The sequence below is a fragment of the Balaenoptera musculus genome, chromosome 8 (genome assembly GCF_009873245.2).
Source record: "Balaenoptera musculus isolate JJ_BM4_2016_0621 chromosome 8, mBalMus1.pri.v3, whole genome shotgun sequence".
In the NCBI taxonomy this organism is placed as follows: domain Eukaryota; kingdom Metazoa; phylum Chordata; class Mammalia; order Artiodactyla; family Balaenopteridae; genus Balaenoptera; species Balaenoptera musculus.
In genome coordinates, this window is record NC_045792.1 from 102,825,879 (window position 1) to 102,851,267 (window position 25,389).

Here is a 25,389-nt window from a genome sequence, read left to right on the forward strand (position 1 = left end):
AGGATTTCACAGGATGTGGCAGTAGTGACCACAGCACGTGGATTTTCCCCGGTTGTCCAAGTCCCAAACAGGCTTGAGTTCAAATCCCTGCTCTGCCTCTTTTTTTTTAAGAAATAGGTCATTTCAAATTTCCTTTTTATTTATTTATTTATTTATTATTTTTGGCTGTGCTGGGTCTTCGTTTCTGTGCGAGGGCCTCCCTCAGTTGCGGCAAGGGGGGGCCACTCTTCATCGTGGTGCGCGGGCCTCTCACTATCGCGGCCTCTCTTGTTGCGGAGCACAGGCTCCAGACGCGCAGGCTCAGTAGTTGTGGCTCACGGGCCCAGCTGCTCTGCGGCACGTGGGATCCTCCCGGACCAGGGCTCGAACCCATGTCCCCTGCATTGGCAGGCAGATTCTTAACCACTGCGCCACCAGGGAAGTCTCTTGCTCTGCCTCTTTTAACCATGTGACCTTGGACAGGGCCCTTGGTTTCTCTGGGCCTCAGTTTCCTTGTCTGTATAATAGGCTGTCATGATAACTGAAACCATGCATGGAAAGCAGTCACCAGGGAGCTCCTTCTTGTCCCAGTGTCCCTGGCTGTACCTCCCTTGTGATGTCACATTCCCACTGTCCACTTCGGATGGTGGAGAAGGCCACGCTGGGCACCCTGCTGAGATCCTGGACACTGGAGAGAAAGGACAACCACCCCGGCCCTGGAGGGAGCCTTTCCACTCCTCAAACAGCTCTCTCCCTTCTTAGCTTCTGTGTCGGTTCCCACAAGAGCTCTGAGAGACAGGAAGGCCTCACTCAGAGGCTGGTTTGGGGAAGTGGCCAGCCAGGGTCACGAGCAAGGGCCTGGAGGGCTGGGGTGGGATGGGGGATAAAGCCCAAGCCTGTGTGGCCAGTGACCCACAAGCACAGACAAGAGAGGGCTTGCCTTGGCTGACCCAGCCCAGGACTTGTACCAAGGGTGCTAAGAGCTTTGGCAAGGTGGATTGGCAGTCGGTCTGGTGAGAAGATTCTAGAGATTGTCGTCCAGTGTCCTCGCTTTATAGCTGGGGAAACAGGCTCAGTGAGAGGAGGGTACTTGGCCCAGGGCGGGGAGGAGGCAGAGCCAGGCAGACGGGGTTCTGCTGCAGCTCGCGTATGCTCTTCCCATCTTACTCCTCGCCGATGCAGCTAACGTCTCCCAGCTCTGGAGTGGAAATAACAGGGACACAGGGCACCCTCAGAAGAGCAGGGAGCATTCGCACCTGTGGCAGAAACCTGCCATGGGTCAGAGGGGGCAGGACTGCTGAACTTCACTGAAGCACCATTGAGGAAGGGGCCTCCCACGGGTCCTGGGCCAGGGTTCCTGAAGCCGGGAGGGGGCCCCAGCCAGAAGGCGGCTAGGAAGTTGTCCCAGGAGAACTGGGTTCACCTGCAGCTCAGGTGCTACCAAGTGCAAGGCCTCAGGCAGCCTTGTGTCCTCTCTGGGGCCCAGTTTCCTCTATGGAAAATGATGGAATGTGACAACTGACCTTGGAAGGCCCCTTTCCTGTGGCTGGAGGTTGGGATTAGCCTGAGGCCTCTTGGGAGGTGGACACCTACAAGGCTGAGGGGGGGTTGTGCCATTTGAGAGAACAGAGTGGGCATTTTACCGAACCAGGGGCTGAGCATTGAACTGAGGGTGGACACGTGGGCACAGGAGACCTGGCACTTCCCTGCCTTCCACTCCAGGCCCCAGCTCCCACTCCGGACACCTGCAGGAGGGCTGCCTATGAGATGCCCGCCTCGGTTTGGGCCTGGTCTAGAAGTTACCCTCTGTGGGATCTCACAGGAGACGGTGGGGGCCAGGCCTGCCTTGGTCTGGGGACTGAGAAGCCTGGTGGTTAGGAACAAGGCTGATGAGGTCCTGCTGCTTTCTGGCTGGGTGAGTAGCTGGAAAGCAGTTAACGAACCCTCTGCCCCGTTCCTTTTACTCAACAGATATTTATTGAGCATCTACTATGTGGCGGGCCTTGTTCTAGGTGCTGCGAGACAGCTTAAAAAAAAAAAAAAGATCCAACTCTCTGCCCTCATGGTGCTTCCATTTTAGAGGGGATGGAGGGATGGGGGAGAATAAATGTAATAAATTAAGGGAATTATATAGGCTGGTAGAAGACCTTAACTGTCACAGGGGAATATAGAGCAAAATAAAGGATTTGGGGAATTTGGGTAGGGGATTGAGCAGTTTCAGACTTAAATAGGGCAGTCAGGCTGGGCCTTATTGTGACATTTGAACAAAAAATTTTTTTGAGACATTGGACATTTGAGCAAAAAATTGAAAAGAGGGAGGTGACAGGGAGGTGTGGGTTAGGGGTGCTGGCCCCTAAGGCACTGGCCAGCTGGAGAATTGGTAAGCAGGAGAGGAACAGGTGATGGGGGCACAGAGCCATGGGGACCACTCACGCAGGGCCTGGTAGGTCACTGAAGCCCTTGGGCTCTAACACGTAAAGATACGGGGAGCACCCAGCAGACAGTGGAGGGCTTCTTTTTTTTTTAAATATTTATTTATTTAGGCTGCACCCGGTCTTAGTTGCAGCATGTAGACTCAGTTGCGGCATGCAGACTCTTAGTTGCGGCGTGCATGCGGCATCTAGTTCCCCGACCAGGGATCGAACCCAGGCCCTCTGCATTGCGAGCGTGGAGTCTTACCCACTGGACCACCAGGGAAGTCCCCAGTGGAGGGCTTTGAGCAGAGGCCAGACATGATGTGACCAGAGGTTAAAAGGTCCCTCTGACTTGGGGAGGAAGAACAGGGAAACGGATGGAGAGGCTGCGGCAGCAATCTGGGTGAGTGGAGCCCCTGGCTCACCTGTGGAGTGGAGATAAGTGTGGTACCTGCCTCTCAGGTTGCTGAGTGAAGGCACAGCAACTACTCCCTCCCCCCAGCCCCATTCACCAGGCCAGGCCCTGCAGAGACAAGAAGCTGCTGGCACAGCCTTACTCTTGGGGATGCCAAAGCACAGGTCAGGTGGACGTGGATGTAGTTGTTGGAATAGCTCAGATTTTCATATCGTTAATCACTCCTAAGGTTCTGGAAAGGCCTGAGGATGTCATGTGCCCTGAGGAGGATGACAGGGGTATAACAGCTCATTGCGTCATCTGGAAGTTGAAGAGGATACCTCCTCTGTCCCCCACAAGAGGCAGCTGGGCTGAGACCTAGAACGAGGGTGCTCAAACACTGACTCGCCATTTGAGGCATTCTGCCGTGGCCTGCACGTTGTACACATGCACTGGGGACAGGGTGGCCCTTGGATACTTAAGGCTTATAGGGAGATAAGGGGTGGGAGTACAGGAGCAGGCCAGGGTAGAACTGTGCTCTGTAGGCAGTTGCTGGTTCAGTGATTAGGATGTACATTCAACCCTCCAGTTGTTTACTCATTAGTAGGACGAAAGCTACACTTGGGTATGCTGCCATCAAGTGCTGGTTGGTGACTCTGTCATATGCATATGGTCCCCAAAATAAAACTTGCATCACAGATGTGTTTCAACAGAGAGGAAAACAGGATTCCTCTTATCAAAACTGTAACTTGATTTTAAACAACCTCATATGAACATTACAGTTTAAAAGAATCAAATAGGAAATTCATCTAGAGCAAGCTTATTTATATATATAAATAAATAAATAAAATACTTATACTTTTTTTAAAAGTAATTCTTTATTTTATTTATTTATTTTTGGCTGTGTTGGGTCTTCGTTTCTGTGCAAGGGCTTTCTCCAGTTGCCGCGAGCGGGGGCCACTCTTCATTACGGTGCGCGGGCCTCTCACCATCGCGGCCTCTTTTGTTGCGGAGCACAGGCTCCAGATGCGCAGGCTCAGTAGTTGTGGCTCACGGGCCTAGTTGCTCCGTGGCATGTGGGATCTTCCCAGACCAGGGCTCGAACCCGTGTCCCCTGCATTGACAGGCGGATTCTTAACCACCGCGCCACCAGGGAAGCCCCTAGATATACTTCTTGCTAATGCTTAATGATCAACAATTATACTTAAGCAGGGTCTTTTCCCCTGGCTTTTTGTTGTTCTTGCTGTTTCTGAGTAACAAATAAAGTTTCCTTTATGATTATAAAGGTGATACATTGACTGTCTGGATCAAAAAGGCTACACCTCTTAAAATTAAAACCATAATGCCAAATTTTCCTCCCCAGACATTGGGTAAATTTGCACTTTCAAAAGGCATCTAGAACTCTTCCCTCAAGTTATAATGCACTTACTTAGCCCCAAGAAACCCTCCCTTCAAACGCCTGTTTCACAGCTGTCAGGATTTGGGTATTTTAATCTCATGATTCTCTCCTGTGAATATATATATATATATATATATTCACAGTTATATATAACTACAACTCTAGAGATCTTCTTTCCCAGTTTTCTTCCAAAGGTATTCCCCAAAGATTTTATTTCCTCAGGAGCACCCTTTCCCCCTTTCCATGAGGCAAATGAAAATACTGTCACGAGGCCCCTACATTGGTCCTTAAAAGCCCCTCCACCCTCACTCCCCTACCCTTGACTTCTAGCTACTAGCAATCATTATTCAAAAGTTCAATACAGTTGCCCCTGGTCTCCTAATGTTTCACCAAGCTATGAGGCTGTTTTTCAAATTGGTGTCCACTGGAATCCTACTCTAGCCCCTGGGAAGCTACAACAGCTTGGACAGGACAGGGCTTTAAAGCCTGACATTTAAGCAAGGATTTCAATGCCAGTAGTAGTAGTGAAGTAAAACAATCCAGAAGTGCTTATGGTAATAATTTTCAGTTTCCCTCAAAACTGCTCCAGAGTCAACAGTTGAATTGCAGCAATTTTAAAACTTTTGTGACTGTGACTCAGTGTGTACATATATCCATGTAAGTATCTGAAACAAATGTTTCAACAAACACCACTTACCTTCTCTTCACGGGCACCGGCAGCAATGTTTTCTGCTCTGTTCATTCTATTTAATTTTTGCTAATGCTACTAGTTTGAGCTATATGAAAATGATATCTTTGTCGTCAAAACGGTCAAATATGGGCAATTTCATACATTTCAACTTGTGACACTAAAATAATTTCACAATATACTTAATGGGTTGTATCCCATAGTGTGAAAAAACATTGTTTAGGGGGTTATTGTTATTTTAAATGTTAAAATGGGTTTGAAATTCGGGGTTTTTTTCCACTTATTATGGCATGGACAGCTTTCCACACAGGTACTTCACCTTTCTCAAAGGCTTCATGGAACCCACCACACAGGGATACCCTGGCTTAGGTAACTGATCCCCGGTGAAGGCACTTAGATTTTTTCCAATTTCTTGCTGTTCCGAACCATGCCAAAGTGAACTTCCCTGTCATAAAGGTCCACGTGCTGGTGCTAGAAATTCTGTAGCATAGACTCATGGAGGCAGGATGGCAACACATTGTGATCTTAGTTGTGTCTCAAAGGCTTTGAAGAGGAGTTACGCTCACTTTCTTCCCTCGTGTGCACTTGGTGGAGAGCAGATGGTGCTGACGGAGGGGGGCCCAGCCAGGCACCCGCTTCTGTCCAGCCCTCATCTGTCTGCAACCTTCTTCTGCAAGATGGGAGCTCCAGCTCACTCCAGACCTCTCCCTCTCTAGACAAACACCATGGAGGGACCCAGAAAAAGAGTGCACTTTCCTGTTGACCAGACCTGAGTTTAAATTGCTGCCCAAGCTCCTTAAATTCTGGGGACTTCACTATCACATCTACAAAAGGGAAATAAACCTCTCAGGGTTGCGGGGAGGATAAAGCAGAAAACGTGAATGCTTTATAAAATGACACAGAAGTTAGCCATTATCTTTATCTGGTGCCTCACTGTTCTTTCCCAAGCATTAGACAGAGCCCACTCTGCTGCCTACTCACATTTACCCTGGGGTGGCCTGGGGGAAGGGCTCAAGAAAAGACAATAAGGCTCACCCTTCTGCGTTTACAATCTGCCTAGTCCCCGGCCTCGGCTTCCTCACTTTTTCTGGACTTGAGCGCTAAGGTTAAGAACCAAACTCTTGCACAGTCATTCGTTCAACCACAAATATTTACTGAGTACCTACTGTATGTCAGTCACTATGTCAATCACGCTAAGCACCATGTGAGCTTCAATCTTCTTATCGGCAAAATGAAAATTGTGCTTCTCAATAAAGAAACAATGAGCATCTTGGGCGGGACAATTCTTTATGCAAGTCTTTCCCCTGACCTCTAAACGACAGGGACTCTACCTTGTAATTGGTACAATCCAATGACGCCTCCACACATTTCCAAAGGGGCCCTAAAGGCCATTTCCATCCTGGATGGAGAATCCCCGGCCTACCCTCTACGATTTCAGGAGCCAGGAAAAGTAGGGAAGCCCTGTAACTGGCAGATTTGGGATGATGCCGAGTCCCAAGATGAGCAGGATATGGACCATGCTTCCGGGGAACTGAGCCTCACAGTGGCCCCAAGGTGACGTCAACATCCTTCGGGCTCTTGGTTCTGGCTTCTAAGTCAGAACTCCTACTCCCTATACGCAGCCAAGATACAACCCAGGAATTTCAAGTTTCCGCTCCCAGCCGAGCCTGGGGTCCTGGAAAGGAAAGAATGGCGGTGCTCTAGTCACCCAAGCCCTCGGCATGCTAAGGGTTAACGCAGGCGGCCGCGCACAAGCCGCCAGCGCCGCTAGGGGGACCGTCCGTCGCAGCACCGCCAGGCAGCTTCACAGTCACGTGGGAGCGAGGGCGGGACCAAGCGCGGAGCCCGCCAATAGGCTGTGCTGTCTGTGGGCGTGATAGCCAATAGGAGCAGGGAAAGGGGTCCCGGGACTACGGAGAAACGGCGGCCGGGAAGGGGCTACCGGGACATGGGGCTTCTGACTATTCTGAAGAAGATGAAGCAGAAAGAGCGGGAGTTGCGACTGCTCATGCTGTATCCTCCCCGATGCCGGAGCCGCGAGGGTAGCAGGGGGCCCCCGCCGGGTGGGCGGTGCCAGGCGCCCCCTACCGGGTGCGGGATGTGCGGCCGGCCGGCCCATACCAACTGCCCTTTGTGCGTCACGCACGTGGGCCCTACCAAAGCTTTTGGCGGGTGGCCGGGAGGAGGCCGTACCACCGGCTCGGGCGGGAGGGGCGGGGGGTTTCGTTCCTAAGGCCAAAGGTGTGGGCGTAAAGGAGCAGCGGCCGGACCAGATGTCCCAGTGTAGGCGAAGGTGGGGTCCGGAGGTGACTCGAACGTTACCACCCGTCGGTCTGGCCCGAGCGTGGGGCCGCTGTCCTCTTCGGCCCTGGGCACCTCCTCTCCCTGTCGGAGGGTGCCTGGCCTCGGCCCCGCCCTCAAGGTCGGAATCCCGGGGGCGTGTGGGCCCCGCCCTTCACTCCCGGGAGATGGGGGTGTGGAGTCCGCGGGTTGTTCAGCCCATGGGTCCAACCGTGCGTCTCTTTCCTGCCTCACGGCCAGTCGGTGTCCCCGCGGCTGACGGCTTGCAGGCCCGAGGGCCCCGCTGACCTTCTGAGTCCCATTAGCAGGCATCTGCACTCGTTCGCCCTCCTCTGTGCCAGGCCCGGGGGCACCCCTAGCAGAGAGAAGACATTTCTGTGCGCAGATACCTTAAAAATAATATTTACATCATGTCTGTTTTTGAAGAACTCTGAGAAAGGCACAGAGAATTCACTCATGCAGTAAGCATTTATTGAGCGCCTACTGTGTGCTAGGCACTGTCCTGGGGGCTGGGGTAAAACAGCAAAACAAAAAAACCCGACCTTCACGGACATTCTATGTAATGCTGAGGGGAGAAAGACCTTAACAAAATGAGTAAAATGCATAGCATGTACGGAGAATAATGCAGCTTAAATAAGGTGGTCAAAGAAGGCCACACTGAGAAAATAACAGTTGAATGAAGACAGGGAGGTGAGGGATGAACCATGTAGATATCTGGGAAAAATTGTTTAAACAAAGGGAACAACAAGTGTAAGGGTCTCCAAGGAGGAACTCAGCTGGTGTGTTCGAAGGACTGTCCAGGAGGTCAGATGGAAGAGCCACCTCACGTGGGACCTTTTGGTTCTGGACTTTTCCTTTTTTTTCTTTTCTTTTTTTTAATTTAATTTTCATTTTATATTGGAGTATAGTTGATTTACAATATTGTGTTTGTTGCAGGTGTACAGCAGAGTGACTCAGTTATACGTTTACATATGTCCATTCTTTTTCAGATTCTTTTCCCATAAAGGTTATTACAGAATACTGAGTAGTGTTCCCTGTGCCATACAGTAGGGGACTTTTCCGTAGAAGTGCAGAGAGGAGGTGAGATCTGAGACTAGTTAGGCCACTGCAGTAACACAGGTGAGATACTATGGGAGCTTGGATCACGATGGAAGCAGTGAGGTGATGGAAGTTGAGGGACGTCTTGATGGTAGGCCAGTAGGAATTGCTGCTGGATTAGACATGAGTGTGAGAAGGAGTGTAAAGTCAAGTGTGACTCCTAGGTTTCTGGCCTGAGCAATTAGAAAAATGAGGAGCCACTTGCTGAGAGGTAGAAGGGCGTGGGGAACACATTCGGGGGGGAGGGTGAGAGCTCAGATTGCGCCATGCGAGATGCCTCTGAGACGTCCTAGAAATGTCAGCTAGGCGGCTGGATATAGGGACCAACGTCCAGGGGAGCAGCCGGGTGGGACGTGTGAATTTGGGAGTCATCAGCATAAAGATGGTGTTTGAGGCCGTGATCCTGGATGAGATCACTGAGGCAGTGAGTGTGGACAGGGAAGAGAACCTAGGCTGCTCAGATCAAGAGGTCAGGGAGATGAGGAGGAATGACCAGGGAGGTCAGAGGAGAGCCAGGCAAGGGCGTGTCCCGGAGTGGAGGAGGGGGCTGGACTCTGTCAGCGCTGCTGATTGAGCAGGAGGAAAAGGGCTGAGGACTGCCCAGCCAGTGGAGAACAACATGGCGTCTCTAAGGACTGACCTTGGCCAGAGCAGTTTCGGGGAAGCAGTGGGAGCAAAAGTCTAACGGGTTCAAGAAAGAGAAGGAGGACAGAAATTGGAGAGGGTGAGTATGGACAACAGTTCTGAGATTTGCTATAAAGGGAAGGAAATAAAGGAAAAAGGGGGAGAGGGATCAAGAGAGGGTGTTGTTTGCTTCTTGTAGGTGGGAGAGACACCCGCTTGTCAGCTGACGGGCATTATCCAGTGGAGAAGGAAGCATGGCTGATGGAGCTGGGGCGGGTGAGGGGGATGATCAGCCGCCAGTTATCAGGGACTACGGCTGGGTCTCTGGAGAGGTCCTCTCACCCCCCTCCCAGCTGCAAGCCCCCTTAAGTGTTCGAAGGAAAGAGGAGGGTGGTTCTCTCCTGCTGGTGAACTTACCCATTTGTGTGCACGCTCAGCAGCAAAGGGTTTGGAATATTCGAAAAACAGGAAAGGCAAGGGGGGCTGCCTCCAGATACTTTTTTTTGTTATTCCCTCTGCCTAGAATGCTCTTCCCCCAGTCCTTCAAAAAGCTGGCTTCTTGCAGTCTGGGCCTCAGCTCGAGACCCGGTCAGAGAGGCCTTCCCTGGTGCTGAGCTAAAGGGGCCCCTCGATGGCGCTCTCCGAAAGCCTCTCCACTGTGCTGACACTCACCGGGCTCTGACAGTGCCTTCCTTCTCACTTGTGGGCACCGTGCCAACTGTCCCGCACTAGGGTGTGCGCTGCACGAGGTGGGGACTGTGCCTCCAGGCCGCCCCCAGCACCAGAGGTATTCTGGCACAGAGTAGGCCTTCAGTATATGTCGTGGGATGAATGAAGGAGCCTCTGGTCAGAAGATGATAAGGTCTTTCTTGATACTTTCACATTTATCGTGTGGGTCTGGCATGTATTCAACTTATTTTGATACGTGGTGGGAAATGATTTGTCCCCCAAGAGAGGGGCACTGTGATGATGTCACCAGGCTGCAGAGCATGGGGACTCCTCCTTAACCTGGCACACCCCAGTGGCCTGGACAATGCTGGCAAAACAACCATCCTCAAGAAGTTCAATGGGGAAGACATCGACACCATCTCCCCGACGCTGGGCTTCAACATCAAGACCCTGGAGCACCGAGGGTGAGCGGGGTCCCCGAGGGGGGGCCCGCCCAGAGCAGGGCAGGGAGGGCAGGCGAGGGGCCAGGCTGACCCTCCAGCCACCCCCTCCCTGTCCAGATTCAAGCTGAACATCTGGGATGTGGGCGGCCAGAAGTCCCTGCGGTCCTACTGGCGGAACTACTTTGAGAGCACCGACGGCCTCATCTGGGTGGTGGACAGCGCCGACCGCCAGCGCATGCAGGACTGCCAGCGGGAGCTCCAGAACCTGTTGGTGGAGGAGGTGGGCAGGGGGCCTGGCTGAGCAGGGGAAGCGGGGCTTTCCCCAGTGTCCGGGCCCCAGTACTTTGTGCGCATATGTGGATGTGTGCACACCTTCCTCAGCAGATTCCCTGAGGGGGCCGTGAACCCAGAGGGACACCTCAGGTGGGGTCTGTTCCTTCACTGAGCCCTCACCACGTGTCCAGCACCCTTGTGGAGGCAGAGACAACCTGTACACCTGGTCTAGGGAGGCCCACAGTGCCTTGAGCAAGACACTCTGTGGATGGAGACATTAGTTGACGTCCCTGCGATGTCACTGCTTCCCCACCCTGAGCTTCAGTTTCTGCACCTTGAATTGGGCTTCAGGGAGGATGACTTGAGGCCAGTGTGTGAAGCTTTGGGAGGCAGTGGAACCTGGCTCAGCAGTCGGACTCTTCGCTGTGTGACCTCAGGCAAGGCACTTAACTTCTCTGAATCTCCACCGCCTCATCTCTCAGATGGGCATTATAATTATGGCGACCTTAAAATTTATTGTCTGGGCCAAAATGCTCTTCTTTAAATAAAATTTTAGATTTACAGAAAAGTTACAATGATAGTAAAAACATACCCCATATAGCTTTCACTTAGCTTCTCTTAATGTTAACATCTTACAGAACTGCCATACAAATGTCAAAACTAAGAAATTAACATTGGTAAGTTACTGTTAACTGAACTACAGGTTTTGTTTGGATTTCACCAGTTTTTCCACTAATGTCCTTTCTCTGTTCCAGGGTTTGAGCCAGGTTACTACACTTCATTTAGTTGAAAACCAGGACACTTTTGAGAGTAAAAGAGAGCTGTTAATAATTATGGAGGGACAACTGGCATAAACAGGGGGGTCGAGCAGGTCCAGTGAGACCCTGGCTGTTGAATGCTCAGTGCTGGCCTGGCCTGTCAAGGCCCTTTTTAAGGGCCAGATCCGCCATCCACATGGAGGAGCTCCCAGTCACAAACACATGTATGGAAATAACTGGAATCACAGGCAGAGAGTGCGGCCTGTCAGGGTAGTGGGACAGTTAGAGGGCTACGTGAACTTGGAAGAGGGAAAGGTCATTTCCAATAGACCCCATAGCCTCTGGGACAGTCGCATTCCTTGCTCATGTCAGGTCATCAGATCGGAGCAGTCTAGAACTGGGGAGCATCTTACCCATCACCCCCTCCCCATTTATGGAAGAGGAATGTGAGGCACGGAGGAGAGAAGTGCCCACTGGGCTGGTGATTGGGCTGGAGCCAGGGTCCCAGCCCAGCCCAGGGCTCCCTCCACCCCGTAAATGGCTGGACACAAAGGCCGTCTCCACACTACCCACTCCGCTTGTGCCTTTGCAACTACCACGGGACCTTCCCCTGAGCTTCCAGGTTGATCTCTGACCCCAGGTGCTCTGGGTGATTAGTGCAGGGGCCAGGCTGCCCTCTGAGCCTCCACCCCCTTGACCCCCTCTGTTTCTCTTCCCCAGCGCCTGGCTGGAGCGACCCTCCTCATCTTTGCCAACAAGCAGGACCTGCCTGGAGCGCTGTCCTCTAATGCTATCCGTGAGGTGAGTCCAGGCCTTGACGCAGGCTCACGGAGGAAAAGGGGCACGTATTTCTTTGTTAGTTTATTCTAAAAACATTTATTAGCCCCTCTTGCATGGCTGGACCTATTTGGGATACTGGAGATTCAGTGATTAATAGGATATAGTTGTGTCCCACAGCCTGGGGGAAGGCAGACCTGCAAATAGATTATTCCACAGGATAACAGTAGCCAACAAGCAGTGGGTGCTTTCTATGTGCCAGGCTCTTTGCATGGATTAACTCATTCAATTCTCAAAGCAACCTCATGAGGTAGGAACTTTTATAATCATTCTACAGATGGTGAAGCAGGCTTAGAGAGGTTAGGTAACTCACCCAAGGTCACACAGCCAGTAAGCAGAGAAGCCAGGATTTAAACACAGGCCTGTGTAACCCCAGGTTGCATCTTAACTCCTATTCTAGAGCTTGAACACCAGAATGAGAAAGAGTGGGGTTAGAATCTAGGTTCTGCCACTTACTAGCTGTGTGACCTTACGCACTTTGCTTAACCTCTCTGAGGTTTCCTCCTCAGTAAAATGGCCAACACAGTCCCTGGCTTATGGGGCTTTTGGGGAGAATGGATGAGAGGACATTTGTAGGGCCCATAGCACAATGTCAGAAGCCCTTGTTGCCATCTTATTACTAAGGGGTAGTACTGGCGTGGCGGTGTACAGAGAGCCTGGGTGCCCTGGGGCCCTGACAGATCTTCACCAGGGGTCAAGGAAGGCTTCCCAAAGCAGGCCCTTGAGGGAGGCATGCATTTCCCCTGGGCCAGCAGAGGGCAGGGGCTGAGGGTGGGCAGGGCCTGTGGTTGCTGGGGCCCACCATCACCTTCTGCCCTCCCAGGCCCTGGAGCTGGACTCCATCCGCAGCCATCACTGGTGCATCCAGGGCTGCAGCGCTGTCACTGGGGAGAACCTGCTGCCCGGCATCGACTGGCTCCTGGATGACATCTCTAGCCGCATCTTCATGGCCGACTGAGCCGCTCAGATGCTCCCCAGCTCACGGTCCAGGCGCCCCCAGCAGGCCCTCACCAAGCACCATCCATGGGGGGGCGGGAGTCAGCCAGCCCACCTAACACCCCCTGCCCACCCCGTAACCTGCTGCTGCTACTGCTGCTCTGTGGCCAGCCGGCTCCCGTGGCGGGAGGGCTGTCACCCTGGCTCCTGAGCCGGCCTGCTTGCAGCTGCCGTACCAAGAGGAGAGGGCTGGGGCTGGGAGGGCCTGCCTCTGCTGCTACCGAGGCTGTGAGCCTCGCCATTCGCTCAGCTGTGAGAATAAATTGTTCCTCGCTCCCATTCCTGGCTGAGTCATTTGTTGATTCAACAGCTCTAGAGACTGCCTAGAACCCACAGCCCAGTGGGGGGCAGAAAGGGACAGATGATTTCAGTCAGAGGGTTAACTGTCGCTGTGTCAAAGGGATGGCAAAGAATTATAGAAGCACAGGACAGCGCTGTGTAATTGCATTTGGAAGAGTCCAGGTGGGCTTCCCAGAGGAGGTGACATGAAAGCTGAGAGTTGGGACTTCCCTGGGTGGCGCAGTGGTTAAGACTCCGCGCTCCCAATGCAGGGGGCCCGAGTTCTATCCCTGGTCCAGGAACTAGATCCCACATGCATGCCGCAACTAAGGAGCCAGTGAACCGCAACTAAGGAGCCCGCCTGCTGCAACTAAAGAGCCCCCCGGCTGCAACTAAGACCCGACACAACCAAATTAATTAATTAATTTAAAAAAAAAGCTGAGAGTGAAGGATGAGTAGAAGTTTTCTGGCTAGAGGATGGGAGGAAAGTTTACTAGAGCAACTGCTACCATCAGAGGGTATGAATTAGAAAAAGGAACGCACTGCCACATCAGGGCTCACAGCTTATTGAATGGAACATGGACTGAATTTCAGCTCCCAGCTTCCCACTGCAGCCAGGAACCCATGTGCAGTGGACAACCTGCACAGCCCTGTGAGGCAGCATTGGTTCAAGTAGAGGTAATTACAGGAAGAATAAAGGAAAGCAGAGCAAGGGCTCTTGGGAAGCACGGAGGGGTAAGGTCTCTGGTGAAGGATGTGGACATCAAGCCAGGTTAGCTCGCCAAGAGCAGAGCTGGGAAGGGGCCTTCCCTGAAGGCTAAAGGGCGCACTCTGAAGCTGGGAAAGAATGGGAACTGGTGGGGGGGATGCCAGGGCCCCCATCCAGGTGGCAAGATAGACGGATGTTTTCACAGGGCCCCCTGTTGTGGTCCTACGGGGGGGGGGCTTACTCTGTAGGGTTCGGTTTGAAGCACTCTCACTTATCGTCACATTGAAGAACAGCCCCAAGCAGGACAGACTCTTAGTGTCCCCATCTGTGTAAGAACGGAGCCTCCAGAAGTTTACGTGACTTATTCAAAGCTACCCAACTAGGAAGCAGGGGGGCTGGGATTTGGACCCAGCATGCTTAGCCACTACACCCTACTAACCTGTTTTCTTTTTTTTTTTTTAATTTGGATATAGTTGCTTTTCAGTGTTGTGTTAGTTTTTGCTGTACAGCAAAGTGAATCAGCTATATGTATACATCTATCCCCTCCTTTTTGGATCTCCTTCCCATTTAGGTTACCACAGAGCGTTGAGTAGAGTTCTCTGTGCTATACAGCAGGTTCTCAGTAGTTAATCTATTTTATACATATTAGTGTATATATGTCAGTCCCAATCTTCCAATTCATCCCCACCCTTTCCCCCCTTGTGTCCATACGTTTGTTCTCTACGTCTGGGTCTCTATTTCTGCCTTGCAAACTGGTTCATCTGTACCATTTTTCTAGATTCCACATATATGCGTTAATATATGATACTTGTTTTTCTGACTTATTTCACTCTGTATGACAGTCTCCAGGTCCATCCACGTCTCTACAAATGACCCAATTTCATTCCTTTTTATGACTGAGTAATATTCAATTGTATTCTGGTTTTGTTTCTCTGATTGAAATTCAAGTGCCAGATAGAGGGAGCCTAATGTGTTTATGAGGGAAGGTCAGTTTTCCCAAGGGAAAGGCGAGGAAGAGATACTGATTTACTCGTAGACTGCCACTAGGATCCCTCGCGGAAGAAGGGAAATGGATGTTGGGTGGACAACCTTAGAACATAAACTGTCCTTTAGTGTAGAAATTTAGAACCGCTTGCCCTGTCCTCTGTGCAAGACTGGCACTGTGGTCCCCAAGGTTCCATCCCCGCGGTGAGCGGACACCCAGTCTCCAGAGCCAAACCCTGGCTCTGCCACTCACTGACTGACGCTGAGCAAGTTGCTTAACCTGTCTGTACCTCAGTTTCCCCATCTGGGTTAAAGATAGTGTCACCTACCTCCTAGGGTTGGAAGGAGGACCAAATGGGTGGGTTCCTTGTGTGTCATAAGTGCTGTATGTCAGCTATAATTATCATTATTTGAACCAGTAGGAGTTCAAGCAGATCCAATCAATGTGAACTCAGCCATCCACTGATCTGGGTTGACTCACTCATCTGGGCAAGGGAGGGGAGGGAATGATGGGCAAGAAGGGAACTTGGAGCCACAGCCTTGCTGAGAGAACTCTGAAGACCAGGAGCGCATGTCTAAAGGGGTCTTCAGAGGTGCCCTGGTGTGGGCTGTGGGAGGGGACACCACTCCATCCCAACCTTCTCCCAAACACCTCCTGGATGTACTCCCCTCTTTCCCTGCTCCCAGGAGTCTGATTTGGGAGTTTGCTTTGTGTTTCTTTCTGGAGTTACAGCGCCCACTCATCTGAGTTCCAGTAACAAGAGTAACCATGAGCACTTCACGCATGCTACTGCATTCAAGCTTCGAACCCTGGTGGTGGTGGTGTTACCGAAAGCTCGGCCTCTCTGTACACCGGCGCCGAATCAAATCCCGGAGACAGGGTTTTGGGTGAAGTAGAAAAGGATAGCTTTATTGCTTTGCCAGGCAAAGGGGAACACACCGGGCTTCTGTCTCGAAAAACTATGTGCCCCGACCCCAGAGGATTTGATGGAGGGTTTTATAACGGTGGTTCAAAGGTGGGGTCTCTGACAAGGGCGTGAGCAGGCTAATCTCAGGTGGTCATCTCAATCTTGATGGGCTTCTCTGGTCCCTTTAATTTCGCCTCAGGGGGTTTCTTGGCTGCTCCTCCCTTGATTAGCAACTGTTCAAATCTGCCCTTTGGAACTCAGGGAAGGTCATGGAGGCTGGAGTCTTGCCTCTAAGAAATGGTGGACAAAAGGAGGCCTCTGTGCCCAGGCCCCACTCGGTTTCAGCGGTATCAGTCAGGGTCCTGGGTGGTTTGCCCGGACACAGATTACAGCCTTTAGCAGAAAAAGCCTCTCTTGGAAGGATACTGGGAACTCATGGCATCTCGATGGAGGTCGGACATCCAGGCTTAGAAAACAGAGTGTTCCAAAGGCTGGGCGACCAAACCCGCAGCCAGCACTGTACTCAAGGAACAACTTAGTCCCCTTGCCAGGCACTGTGCCCTCTGTCCCTCACTCAAGATTCAAGGCTTCAGGAGGGAGTCCCCCGCCCCCACTTGGGACCTGGGGCAAGGAAAGGGGCTGGCACCTTTGGATTCTGGACTAAGAGGCTGGAGGGCTGCACATACTAGCGAACTACCTCTAAAGATCTGGTGCTATGGTGCTAACAGAAAGAGGCAGGGGTGAACGCTGGACAGATCAACAAAGGAAAAAGAAATATCCACTGCAGTAGATTCTATTATAAACATCCCCATTCTAGAGATGACAAACTGAGGCTCGAGTAGTTAAGGGAATCTCTTGCAGCTAGTAAGACATGTGACTTCAGAACCTATGACACCATTGTGCTTCTCTGGAGTTCTTTTTGCTCCCCCCACCTTTCCAGAAAACGTGAATTTAGAGAATCCTCGGGAAGGAGACAGGGAAATAACTTGGCAATGTCTGGCACATACTGAACACAATAAAAGTTGGGTGGATGGATCAAAGAAGGGAATTGGGAAGCAAAGGAGAAGTCATTTAGAGATATGTGATGAGGGTTTACGATCGCATGGGGTGGGCTTATCTCTAAGCAGACCTGAGTTGATCCAACCTCCCCAATCCTTATTCTCAAATCACTTAGTTCCTGCTTTACCAACAACCGAGGACTTTTTAGACGCTCCCTTGGCCAAGCGCCCTGGCCGAGAATTGCACTGTCACTTGCGACCAGCTCCCTGGGCCCGAGGACGAAAGGCGCAGGCCCGGGAGAGGCTGTGGCCGGCGGAGACTGACCTGGAGGGGCAGGGGCGGGGGCGGCGTGGAGGAGGCGGAAGCCGGCGGTCAGCTCTGCTCCAGCTCGATTGCCATGTCCCGCCAGGCGAAGGACGACTTCCTGCGGCACTACACAGTCTCCGAACCCCGGACCCACCCAAAGGGCTACACAGAGTACAAAGTGACGGCGCAGGTGAGGTGGGGCCCAGCGGGGACTTTGCCCTTTTAACAAGAGGGGGGCCGTGTTTTACGTTAAGGCAAGACGCTGCTGGAAGCTCCCATTTTAGACGACAGAAATGGATTTCCCCTTTAAGGGGAGGTGCCGGTAGCGCCTTAGTTTACTTCTTTAGCCATCAAGGGGCGGGGCCATAGGAGGGCGCTGCCCTTTTAAAAGGGCGTGACGGCAGTGCCCAGACTGTGAGTTGTGGGTGACCACGCGCAGCGCGTGGTATCTATCCGTCAGGCTGTGAATTTAAGTTAACATGAATACTCTGGCTCAACTCAAATACTGGTTAGTTCTCCAATCTCTTGGAGTAAGTTTTGTCTATTGGTTTGTTTGATATTTACATAAAAGCCCTTTAAGGAGTTGAATTACTTTTAATTTTAAAATAAATAATGCTTGTGGATGACTAAAAATTCATACAGGTCAAAAGAAATTAAGGAGTAAGTCTCTTCACACAGCAGGAAGTCAATAGATAAAGACTAAAGTTGATGTATGAAGCAGTAACAACGTTATAAGCATATATAAAGATGGAAGAAATCGTGAAAAGAATTAAAAACAAACAGTATAACAGAGTATCTGTAGAATGATATACAAGAACTGCCTGGGGAAGATTTTTCACTGTAAAATTTTTGTACTTTTACAATTTTGAAGTAGGCAAATATTAAACTGGTGCATTAATGACTATTAAAGTGAAGCAAAAATGTAGAGACTTCCAAAGTGATTTAGAAATTTATTTATTTGTTTTTATTTTTGGCTGCATTGAGTCTTTGTTGCTGTGCGCGGGCTTTCTCCAGTTGTGGTGAGCGGGGGCTACTCTTCGTTGCAGTGCGCAGGCTTCTCACTGTGGTGGCTTCTCTCATTGCAGAGCACGGGCTCTAGGTGCACAGGCTTCAGTAGTCGTGGCGCGCGGGCTTAGTTGCTCCGTGGCATGTGGGATCTATCCGGGCCAGGGATCAAACCCGTGTCCCCTGCGTTGGCAGGCGGATTCTTAACCACTGTGCCACCAGGGAAGTCCTCCTGAATGGTTTTTAAATATAGTTTCTTTTATCCAAAATATTTTAGGTAAGTCTGTTGTGAAAAGCAAAGTCCAGGGTTTCAGTGCTAGCAGTCCCTCCACAGGTCATGTCCCCTCTCTGAGCCTCTACTTCCTCATCTTTTAAATGGGCATGTGAATCATGTCTGCCTCCCTGGGGTCTAGGATAATGAACAGATGTTTTGAAAACTGTCAAAGTTACTTCAAGCTGTAGGATTTTTTTTTTTTAATTATTATGAACGTAACATAATGCAAATGGAGTCTTTTTTTCCACCTCAGACACCAGTCTGCTCTTCTTGGGTCACAACCCCAGTGAGGGTTTCTTCTATGTCCGGGAGTGTTCACACACACAGGCTTCCTCCTTTAAGGGAGAAATGGCTCCTGGGACAGAACCTCATTCTTTAGAGAACTTGGGGTTCTTTGGTTTCAGAAGGAGATGCAGGGACTTGGCCCTTTGAAGGAACTGAGATAAAAGTTGGGCTGAGGCTGGAGTCCTCTAGACGGGCCTTTAGGGATGGAGCCTCCCATTTTGAGACAGGCTGGGACCTGGGACCCTTTACTGGAGTGCTTGCACTTGCACCTAGACAAACAGAAAACAAAGAAACTATAAGGGGCTAAAAATAACTGCGTGCCTGCAAAGTCTAGGCAATTATGAACAATAAGATACAAAAAGACCACAAACCAGTTGCCGCTTCTGAGGTGCCTGGAGCAGAAGCAGGGTACCGCGCATGCTCCCTGCACACAGCACCACCAAGGGGGTGGGCAGACCACCTAAGCCGCCCCTCCAGCCCAACCCACTGATCCGCCCCTGCCCTCACCCCATTTAAGGAAACAGTCAGCCCTCCTCGGAGACAGCGGATAAGGGCACATGTTACTTGTTTTCCATCCCAAACCAGTAAAGCCTTAGGTCCCAATGAAGCCTTGCCTGAATTTCTCAGCTGGCCTCATCAATTTCTGTTGATTAAAGAGTCCAAGGACCGGTAACAATTTGACAGATGAAGAAACCAAGGTGCATGGTAGAAAAACTGCTAAAAGTTACACTCAGAGCCTTAAAGCCAGGACACCTTGATACCACTGGCCAAAGCGCTCTGCCCCTCTGAAGGTGGCTAGGAGGTGGCTCCGATTTTACAGGGTGATGGGGTGTCTGCGATGTCGATCTCTGGTCTCACTGGTTCTTAACTTTCTTCCTCAGTTCATCTCAAAGAGGGACCCGGAGGATGTCAAAGAGGTGAGCCTCCTGGGAGGAAGGGACCATTTCGCAATTCCAGATCTGGAAACAGTAAAGGGATGGGGGTAACTCTGCCAGGAGACCAGCCCCCCTTCCTCGCTGGCCCTGGGAGGAGGGGGTGCTGTGCCCTAATGCACACACAGTGTGGGGCCAGGCTGGGGGTGGGGAAGGCCGCTTCCTACCGTTGTTCAGCCCTGTCAAGTCACGTGTCCCTCTTAGGTGGTGGTCTGGAAGCGGTACAGTGACTTTCGAAAGCTGCATGGAGACCTGGCCTATACCCACCGCAACCTCTTCCGCCGCCTGGAGGAGTTCCCTGCCTTCCCCCGCGCCCAGGTGTTTGGTGAGTCTTGATCCCAGCTTTCAGGCCAAAGATGGAGAGGGCATTGAGCAAAGGGGACCCCTGCTGGTGAGGGCTGGATAGAGGGACCCTGAAACTCCTGGGAAAGACGTGTTTCAGACAGCTAGAAGGGCCCTTAGAGATAGATGGCCTCATTTGACAGATGGGGAAACTGCTCTGCCCTTATTGTGTGTCGAGCCCTTTAACATTCCTGTTCTCATTAGCCCCATTTTCAAGATGAGGAAACTGAGGCTCAGGGAGATGAAGGGGCTTGACCTGTAAGTGGCAGAACCTGAACTCCAAGCCACAAGCCAGTGTTTCCTCTAGACCTGCGCTTGTCCAGAAATAGCAGCCACGGACCACCTGTGGTTGAGGAGCACCAGAGATGTGGCTAGTCTGAACTGAGATGTGCTGTCTGGTCGAATACACACTGAAAAAAGAATGTAAACTATCTCAGTAATTTACATATTGATTACATGTTCAAATGTGAATATTTTGGATATACTGGGTTAAATAGAATGTATAATTAAAATTAACCTGTTTCTTTTTACTTTTGTAAAATGTGGCTTCTCGGGAATTCCCTGGTGGTCCAGTGGTTAGGACTTGGCACTTTCACTGCTGTGGTCCCGGGTTCGAGCCCTGGTCGGGGAACTAAGATCCCACAAGCTGGTGCAGCACGGCCAAAAAAAAGAAAATAGGTGGCTTCTAGAAAATTGTAAATTATATGTGAGGCTCATATTCCTTGTTACGTGTATCTCTAGACTCACAGGAGATGTTCTTTTGTAGGAAGGTGAAAGCTCGTTCCTGGCAGATTATGCCAGGTAATGGGAAGTACAGCAGGCTACCCACCCTGACAGCATGATAACTAGCCCAGAGTTAAATAACTCTGCATGATACCTAGACCAGAACAGTGAAACTGTAAAAATGGGGCTACTTGCTGTGTGACCTTGGGTGAGTCACCTCCCCTTTCTAAGTCTTACTTTCCTCCCTAATACATCAAAACCACCTGTAATTATTTGTTTCCTGTTGGTTGCCCGCTTCCCCCTGTCTAGGATGTGATATGCATGAGGGCAGAGACCTTGCTTCTCTCTCATTTACCTTCTGAACCTAGCACATAGTAGGTGCTCAACAAACATCTGGTAAACGGATGAATAGGGAGATTGGTCACTCCTTGCAAGACCCTCACCCCAGGCTGAGCCAAGGAAGATTCCTAGGAGAATGGGAAGGGGGGCAGTGGGCTCCTCAGAACCAGGAAAAGTGGCCTGGGGGCCAGAAGCCCTTGTGGGTCACTGTTCTCTCCCTGCCCCTTGTCCTGGCGGGTGCAGGCCGGTTTGAAGCCTCGGTGATCGAGGAGCGGCGAAAGGGGGCCGAGGACTTGCTTCGCTTTACTGTGCACATCCCCGCACTCAACAACAGCCCCCAACTCAAGGAGTTCTTCCGGGTATGTGTACCTGCTCTTCGCCCGTCCCCCGCACCTGGGAAGCTTACCTGCCCACCAGGCTGCACCCTGTGACTCCCCCTGGCTGGTCTTTCTCTCCTGAAGGGTGGGGAGGTGACACGGCCCTCCGAGATGTCCAGAGACGTGCATATCCTGCCACCCCCTCTGATCCCCACACCGCCCCCTGATGAACCCCGGGTGCAGCCTCATGAGCCCTGGTTGCCCCAGCCGCTCCCCGCAGAGAGGAGGGGCCTCGAGGAGTTGGAGGTGCCAGGTACATGGGGTGGGAGAAGGAGCCAGGGCTGGAGGGCCCAGAGCATGTGTATATGGGGGGTGGGGACCACTCCCTCCTCAGTGAAAAGCCTGGGGTGTTTCCCAGCTCCTCTACCACCATCCTGCTGAGGAACTCTGCACAGGTCATTTTCCTTCTCTGGGCTTTAGCTTCTTAATCTGTAAAATGGGCACAAACCCTAAGAACGGGCTTATCTATGCCTGTGGTTGCTGGAAGGATACAGTGAGAGGGTAATTACATTTTGAAAGCTGGGAAATAATAAAAGTAGGCATGAATGTCCCCAATGATCTGTTCCTCAGTGGACCCCCTGCCATCCAGCCCTGCCCAGGAGGCCCTGGATCTCCTCTTTAACTGTGGGAGCACCGAGGAGGCGTCCAGTTCCCCCGGCCGAGGCCCCCTCACCGAGGCTGAGCTTGCCCTCTTTGACCCCTTCTCCAAGGAAGGTAACAAGTTGGGACAAGTGAGGGGGTGGGCGAGGTGGGGAGCTGGGCAGGAGGTCCTTAGGGGCAGGGAGGCAGAGGCAGGCACAGCCACTGGCTGGCCTGCGCCTTGCCCGTGTAAATCTGAGAAAGGCGGCCCCTGTGGGCGAAAGGCAGCCTTGGTGAGAATTAGAAGCAGTGCGCTTTCCCCCGCGCTGGCAAGCTGGACGGTCCTGTACAGTGAGCAACCACGGAGGAAGTGAGCCACTTCCCACCATGGCATCTTCTCCCCGAGAAAGCTGTGGAACCAGCAGGGTGTCACCGTGCCCCGGGAGGGTTTCAGTTCCTTTGCCGGAAGCCCGAGGTGGGGATTCCTGGCTAGCTCGGGGTCTGGCTGTAGATCTTCTGCCAAGAGGCCCTGTTGGTCAAGGGAGGGGAGGTCTGGGCTCAGAGGACAGCAGAGGAGCCCCCTGGAGCAGCCACTGACATGTGAGGGCACCAGAGATGGAAGGCCCCTCATGGAGGCCCTGGTCCTGAGCTCCTTGTCAGATCAGGGACTTGACCATGCCAGGCTCTGAGACACGGGGTCTTTCCGTTTTAAAATTCTCCAAGTTTATGCTGTTACTACGACTGGGGTATTGAAGTGACTGATTGCACTTCCGGATCATCATGCAGCAGTTTCATTTTGGATTCCGCAGCAGTCTTTTTAAGCCCATTTTGTTGGCTTCCCTTGGTGACCTCTTGGGCAGGCCCTTAGCTTTCTGGGGTCCAATCCAAATCAGGACCTCAGTCTCCCATCCACGTTCCCACCAGCTCAGGCCTGACGGCCCTTGGCCATGGTGACAAGGGTGTGAGGACTGTCCTTTTACTCTTCTTGTTCTTCTTCCCCCCCCAGCCCCGCTCCCAGGGCTGGGGAAGGGAAAGAAGGGACTGGAGGGGAAAGGCAAGAGTGGTGTCACCATGGCTGATGAACCGGCCACAGGTAAGCGGGCATCCAGATACTCTGCCTTGCCCCAGCCAAGCCCCCTGGGGTACCCAGTGCCCAGATGCTTGGGCAGGAGCCTGTCAAGACTCCTCAAAGGCAGCTCCCATAAGACATTCCCTTGGCCCACGGACAAACTCCTAAATCCTTGCCCACACCAGGCCTGGAAGTGCACTTCACTCAGATGCTGCCTCCTACCCTTGCCCCACTTTGTGGGCACCTCCAGCCAGCCTTTCACCATCGGAATTCTCCAGGCGAGGAGCCGGCGCTCGTCTCTCTCTCTCAGCACGTACACCAGGCTCTTGAGCTCAAGTACTAGGGCGTCCCAAGAACTCTTCCGTCTTCTGCTCCATTAGCAACACAGGGAGGGCTGTAGTCCAGCTGGGAAGTGAGATGTCACCTCCCCTTCCTGTAAGAGGCCCCTGGTCTCCACATGGAGTCCCTTGGATAGGGTTGGAGAGAGGCCCACCCTTCCCTCTCCAGGCCAGTGGTGTGCAGTGGTGGTTCCTAGTCCTGCACCTTCCCTTCAAAGGCCCTTTCATCAAAGATTTACCAAATCTCTAGCCTTCTTTTGTGTAAGCTATGGAGGGCATCTTTAACCATCTCTTTGCCAGTCCTAGAGGATATAAGAGCCCTTCTCTCTGGAATGTGCGAATACCTACCACCCACTGTCTTCACATTTGGGGGCCTCAGCTGAAATTGTAAGACCTTAAAAAAGCCTTGAGAGTTTCTGGATCCATTATTCTAAGATTACAAGGCTTGGAGCATTTCTACCCTTGACCTGGCATAGTTGGTCTAGCATCCTTCAGTTAAACTTTATGGAGGAAATTCTTGGATTTATAGGTCAAGCGTAGTCAGGATGGAAGTAGAACCAGTGACCCAGAGCTTGCAAACTAATGTTAATGTGTACCTAAAGAAAGAATTAGGCTACATTGTACATCTGAAACTTATATAATATTGTAAATCAATTATACCTTGAAAGAAAGAAAGAAAGGAGGAAAGAAAGAAAGGAGGAAAGAAAGAAAAAGAAAGAAGGAAAGGGAAACAATGAATTAGGGAGGTATGGCTGTTTTTACCAAAGTACACGAACTCCACCAATCAAATAGATCATGGCTAGTGTGCTATGTACAAGTGGCTTTTGGATTGCTCAGGCACTGAAGAACCCAGGACAGGTTGGTGGGCAAGAGAGGTCTGGGGATGGGCAGCAGGCCCTGGGAATAGGAGGTCCAGTCTGGCTTGAGTCCTCCATATCTGATTGCAGAAGGCGTAGGCCCCAGTCCTACCCACATGGGTGAGCTGGCAGCATTGGAGGCAGAATCTGAAAGACTGGACCAGGAACCCTGGGAGCCAGGAGGGCAGGCGGAGGAAGAGGACGAGGAAGGAGGACCCACCCCTGCCTATCTGAGCGAAGCCACAGAGCTCATCACCCAGGCCCTACGGGATGAGAAGGCAGGCGCCTACCCTGCAGCTTTGCAGGGCTACCGGGATGGTGTGCACATCCTGCTTCAGGGAGTTCCTGGTGAGCGGGACTGGAGGGTGGAGGGTCAGGCCTGGGGTACTGGATGGTGCAGTGAAGGGAGAGGAAAGTAAACAAGCAAGTCAAGGATCAGAATTGCTCCTCACTGACCAATTGTATAACCTTGGGCTGTTTCTTTACCTCTTGTGGCCTCAGTTTTATTTGTAAAATGGGGAGAATATATCTGCCTCCCAGGGAGCAGGGAAAGACACATGGTGATGCTTTGAACTGTAAGGGGCTAGACCAGGGGTTCTGAACCCAGGTGCCTCCGCTGAGCCATTCTGTCTTCACAGGTGACCCGTCACCTGCCCGCCGGGAGGGTGTGAAGAAGAAGGCGGCTGAGTACCTGAAGCGGGCAGAGGAAATCCTGCACCTGCATGTGTCCCAGCTCCCACCCTGAGACGGGAGAGGACCCTTTCCCAGGACTCTAGCTCCAGCACTGCCGGCCACCCTCTTCTCCTCTCCCTGGTGCCTGGCCTGATCTCCTGGTCTTGTAACTCCAGAGGCCATTTCTGTGTGTAACTGGACCAAGAATGAGACAAATAATGAATTCTCAGCTCCCTGACCACACCTGCCACCTTGGAATCAGGGACTCACACGTCTGATCCTGCCTGTCTCTATCTTGATATGTGAGCAGCAGCTCTGGTCCCTAGGCTCTTTGTTTGTCCATCTAGAACCGGGGTCTGCAAACTACGCCCCGCAGCCAAATATGGCCCACTGCCTTTTTTTTGTAAGGCCCACAAGCTAGAAGAGGTTTTACTTTTTTTTAATAGTTGAAAAAATTCAAAAGAATAATATTCTGTGGCAGGTGAAAATTACATGAAATGTAAGTAACTAAAAAATAAAAGTTTATTGGAACACAACCA

General features: G+C 51.7%; 2 protein-coding genes across 6 annotated transcripts; both read left to right on the plus strand.

Moving 5' to 3' along the window:
• The first annotated feature begins 6,526 nt into the window (after positions 1 to 6,526).
• ARL2 (ADP ribosylation factor like GTPase 2) lies at positions 6,527 to 13,152 on the plus strand. The gene is made up of 5 exons (XM_036862049.1): positions 6,527 to 6,887; positions 9,920 to 10,030; positions 10,127 to 10,289; positions 11,761 to 11,841; positions 12,701 to 13,152. The coding sequence occupies exons 1-5, from the start codon at positions 6,823 to 6,825 to the stop codon at positions 12,833 to 12,835; spliced, it is 555 nt and encodes a 184-aa protein (XP_036717944.1). The 5' UTR covers positions 6,527 to 6,822; the 3' UTR covers positions 12,836 to 13,152.
• A 556-nt stretch (positions 13,153 to 13,708) lies between these two features.
• Positions 13,709 to 25,382, plus strand: SNX15 (sorting nexin 15). 5 transcript variants are annotated; one of them, XM_036862491.1, is made up of 9 exons: positions 13,710 to 13,830; positions 17,162 to 17,248; positions 19,504 to 19,539; positions 19,759 to 19,879; positions 21,202 to 21,317; positions 21,420 to 21,588; positions 21,906 to 22,049; positions 24,269 to 24,526; positions 24,817 to 25,054. In XM_036862491.1, the coding sequence occupies exons 1-9, from the start codon at positions 13,777 to 13,779 to the stop codon at positions 24,921 to 24,923; spliced, it is 1,092 nt and encodes a 363-aa protein (XP_036718386.1). In that variant the 5' UTR covers positions 13,710 to 13,776; the 3' UTR covers positions 24,924 to 25,054. The 5 variants fall into 5 exon arrangements, with proteins under 5 accessions (XP_036718387.1, XP_036718386.1, XP_036718390.1 ...); XM_036862492.1 differs by lacking the exon at positions 21,906 to 22,049 and having other exon boundaries at positions 13,709 to 13,830; XM_036862493.1 differs by lacking the exon at positions 13,710 to 13,830 and having other exon boundaries at positions 17,039 to 17,248; positions 24,817 to 25,382.
• Positions 25,383 to 25,389: the final 7 nt, after the last annotated feature.